At 52.5% G+C, this 3,824-nt stretch overlaps 1 protein-coding gene across 1 annotated transcript in view; it reads left to right on the forward strand.

Moving 5' to 3' along the window:
• Positions 1-3,824, forward strand: part of cicb (capicua transcriptional repressor b) — a 34,225-nt gene that overhangs the window by 5,711 nt on the left and 24,690 nt on the right. Inside the window, exon 2 of the mRNA XM_031853084.1 lies at positions 893-3,820. Coding sequence (XP_031708944.1) covers positions 1,011-3,820 — 2,810 coding nt within the window. The 5' untranslated portion in view covers positions 893-1,010. The remainder of the gene's footprint in view (positions 1-892; positions 3,821-3,824) is intronic.

The raw sequence follows: 3,824 nt of genomic DNA on the forward strand, positions 1-3,824 counted from the left end.
GAGAGAGAGAGAGAGATAGAGCCAATGACGAAAGACGACTGAGACATTGAGAGTGAGTGAGAGAGGGCCAGCGAGTGCTAGAATGACTGTGGAAATTCCCAATGACTACACAAGAACGGCCTATTTGAACAAACAGCCAAACAGCCGCATACTCCCACCTCTCTCTCTCTCTCTCTTTCTCTTTCTCTCATTCACGTTGTAGGGTGACCTCACCCAGGCCACTACCAGCCCTTTTCCTCCCGATGGAAGTCAAAATAAATGGTGTGTTGTTGATGCGATCCGACATCGAACACGGAGAATCCAGTCTATAATGCACAGCGTGAGAAAGCTACCCTGTCGCATGTCGAAGTAGCTGGAGGGAGTACAGTGGGGAGGTGTGTGTGTGTGTGAGACCGAGAGAAAATCAGTTTTGTCTCTGCCTGCATTTTAAATTAAATAAGTGTAGGCCTCATTAACGACAGATAGTTGGATTCAGGAGTAAGAGACAAATGAAGTGAGTGACCTTGGATGTTTGTTTACATTTCTTTCTTTTGGCTCGAATTTTACTTTTTTTTTTTTTTTTTTTTTTTTTTTTAACTGAACTCTATTTTAAGAGAGTACACTAACCCACTAAGTGATTTCATGATCACACAAGGTTAACCAGATCTCGGACATACTTGGCCAGAATAATCTGGGAAATTAAGATTTTTATTATTTCAAGTATCACACGCAGACACGCTTGCATGCACACTTTAGTGGATCAGGAAGAAATGGAGGGTAAACGAGAGCCAATGTGATAGCCAGTGCAGTGTAGCACACTTCCAGGTATGACGTCACTTTTATTCTCAGCAATTTTTGATTATGAAGATAATAAATGACCCCCTGTCTTCTGTGTCTCCCTCTTCCTTTCCAGCTTGCAATACAGAGGACAGAAGGACGGGAGACAAGGAAAACAGAGAAAGACGGGAAAAAAGGAGTGCCTTAGAAGTGAAACCCCACAAAATCTGCACTTTGTGAACAGCGAAGACGAGATGAGACCATTAAAGAAACACAGAGGGCGCACTCCCCCGTTAACCAGAGGTAGAGGGGGGAGAAGGAGAGGGGGCTCTCAGCCCCTTCAAGAGAAAGACCCCAAAAGAGTCAAGAGGGAAACGCTCGTCAGAACCACACAGCAGACACCCAGCACTCCCACAAGCAAGCAGATCTCGCACACGGCCGTCAGCTCCAACGAAGAGCCGATCACGAGCAGCAATACCCCCGCGAGGGAGGAGTCCACTGAGCCGCGGAAACCTGTGGAGTCAGTCGAGAGGGAAGACAAAGAGGCAGAAGAAAAGACAGAAAAGGGAAAGACAGTGGGCACGAATGGAAATAAGGCAGTGTCCACTGATATTGTAGCATTTCCTACCTCGACCCCAACGCCACTCTCCACAGCCACGCCCCCTTCGACCACCAATCATAGCCCCAGTTTAGGCTCCGTCTCTAGCAGGAAAACAGCCACATTTAAGGCTCGTGTACCCAAGAAAAAATACACATATGAGCACTTTGCAAACAATGCAAGTAGCCTGACTACCATTACTACCTCCAGCCCTGCACTCATACACAACAGTTACTGCAATATTCACAGCAGAATCAGCGATAGTTTGAATACACCCAATAATAATTTCAAGAGTAGTAACAATATTAGTAAAAGCACTAACAACAGCATTCATTTTAGTACAAATAGTAGTACTAAAAGTAACACTACTAGTGGTATTAACAACATGGCTAACCGTAGTGACGGTAGCCATAATACTCTTATCAACAGCAGTAATAGCAGAAGTAATAATTGCTCAGGTAATCAGCCATCAGTGCTAATTGTGGATAGCAAAGCTCCAGAAGCAAACCACTTTGTTTCCACAGAGGATAAAAACCTCAGGACGGCAGAATCCCAGGAAAGAGATTCCCAAGCCGGGGAGAACGAGTCCGAGGGAGCCCCGAACTCAGTGCGCTCTTCCTCCACTGACACAGCGAGTGAGCACTCGGCTGACCTGGATGGGATGGAAGCAACAGGAGCGAGCCTTCATCAAAAGAACTCCCGCTACCCAGCTCCTCTCCATAACTCGCACCAGAAAGAGGCCCCGCTTTCAGAGGGACTCGCTGAAGCTCTGGCCAAAGGCATGAAAAACCAGAGAGTTCTCGCTCGCCAGATGAAGAGGACCATGGAGAGAGGGGTTGGGGTTAAGGAGGTTGACTCCTGTCTTTTATCACCTGTGTTCAGACCGGGGTTGGTGCGTAGGGTGAGTAGAGGCACTGTCGAAGTCCAGCTCCAAGGAGAGGAGACCCTTGTTAAATACCCTTTCCATGGTGGCACCGCGATGACGTCGTCATCCGCGGCCAAGAGCACTGTGGAGTTCATTTTGGACGCCCCCCCGCCTGGCATGGCACCCGTGGCTGTCAGGACCCAAGTGTGCGTGCCCTTCGGTGGAGAGGAGGGGGGTCCCCTGCTGTACAGAGAGGGCGTCGTCACTCAGGTGGACCCCCACCCCGGGGTGTCTTTTCCTTACCAGGTGCTCCTGAGTGAAGACAGAGAGACGCTGGACAATGCAGATGTGGGCGAAGAGAAAGAGAAGAGGAGAGCCAATGCCAATTCTCAGGCCGTGTGGGTGTCCCGGCAAAGTCTTAGGCTGCTCACCCCTCCCTGGGAGGTCCCGCATTGGGATGGTGGGAGAGCCCAGGAAAGAGAGCGTGAGAGGGAGAGGGAAGAGAGGGAGCGGAGGGAGGAGTTGGAGGTCGAGAGGGAAGTTTGCCAGTTGAGTATTGGGATGGGGGTGCTGGGAGGGGGAGCCAGGTTGGGCCATGGTTTTTCCCATGAAGGAGTTGCAGGAGGGCCCTACGGAAACGCACACCCACCATCCCGCTCCTCCACCGTGACTCCTGGTGTAGCTGGCAGCACAATTCATGACTGCGGAGAGAACTACTCTGCCAGAGAGAGACAGAACCAGCCGAACACTCCAGAGGAGGACGTTGAGGTGTCTCGTTTTAACATGGCGCTCACTGTCGGCCCCAAGACGAACGCTGGGACCTCTCAGCACAGAAACATCGTCTCCAAGTCCAGCTGCTACCCCCCCTCCTCACCCCACCTCTCTCTGGTGCAAGGCCTGGCACCCCCACATCTCTCCAGCCTAGCGAGTCCCCAGCCACCCCGTTCCCCTGCCTTACTGGGGTCTGAAATCAACAGCACCACTCCAAGCCTACCTCCATCAAAGTCCACTCCCACTCAGACCCCTACTCCCACTTCTGGTGGGGGGTCCTCCTCTACCTCCTCTCGCTCCAGGACTCCCCTGTCATTGGCTCAGCAGAAGTACAAGAAGGGCGATGTGGTGTGCACGCCTAATGGTATCCGTAAGAAGTTCAACGGTAAGCAGTGGAGGAGGCTATGCTCCAGGGAGGGCTGTATGAAGGAGTCTCAGCGTCGAGGATACTGCTCAAGACACTTGTCCATGAGGAGCAAAGAGATGGAGACGGGAGCGGGAGGAGGAGGAGGAGGAGGAGGAGGCAGCAGCTCAGGGACCGTCACCCCTGACCTGCGGGGGAGAGCGAGCAGTGAGTTTGAGTGGGACGACACATCGAGAGAGAGCAGTGAGACCAGCAGCAGAGGAGACTCCAGACCCCGCCTGGTCCTCCCCTCCCTCCTCCCCCATGACCTGTCGTCCCGCTTTGACTTTGACGAGTGCGAGGCCGCCACCATGCTCGTGTCCTTAGGGAGCTCCCGCTCTGGCACCCCCTCCTTTTCTCCCATCTCCACCCAGTCGCCCTTCTCCCCCGCCCCCTCTCCCTCACCTTCTCCGCTGTTCGGCTTCAGGCCC

The sequence above is a fragment of the Anarrhichthys ocellatus genome, unplaced genomic scaffold, assembly GCF_004355925.1.
Source record: "Anarrhichthys ocellatus isolate YVR2014 unplaced genomic scaffold, GSC_Weel_1.0 scaffold13, whole genome shotgun sequence".
NCBI classification, from domain to species: domain Eukaryota; kingdom Metazoa; phylum Chordata; class Actinopteri; order Perciformes; family Anarhichadidae; genus Anarrhichthys; species Anarrhichthys ocellatus.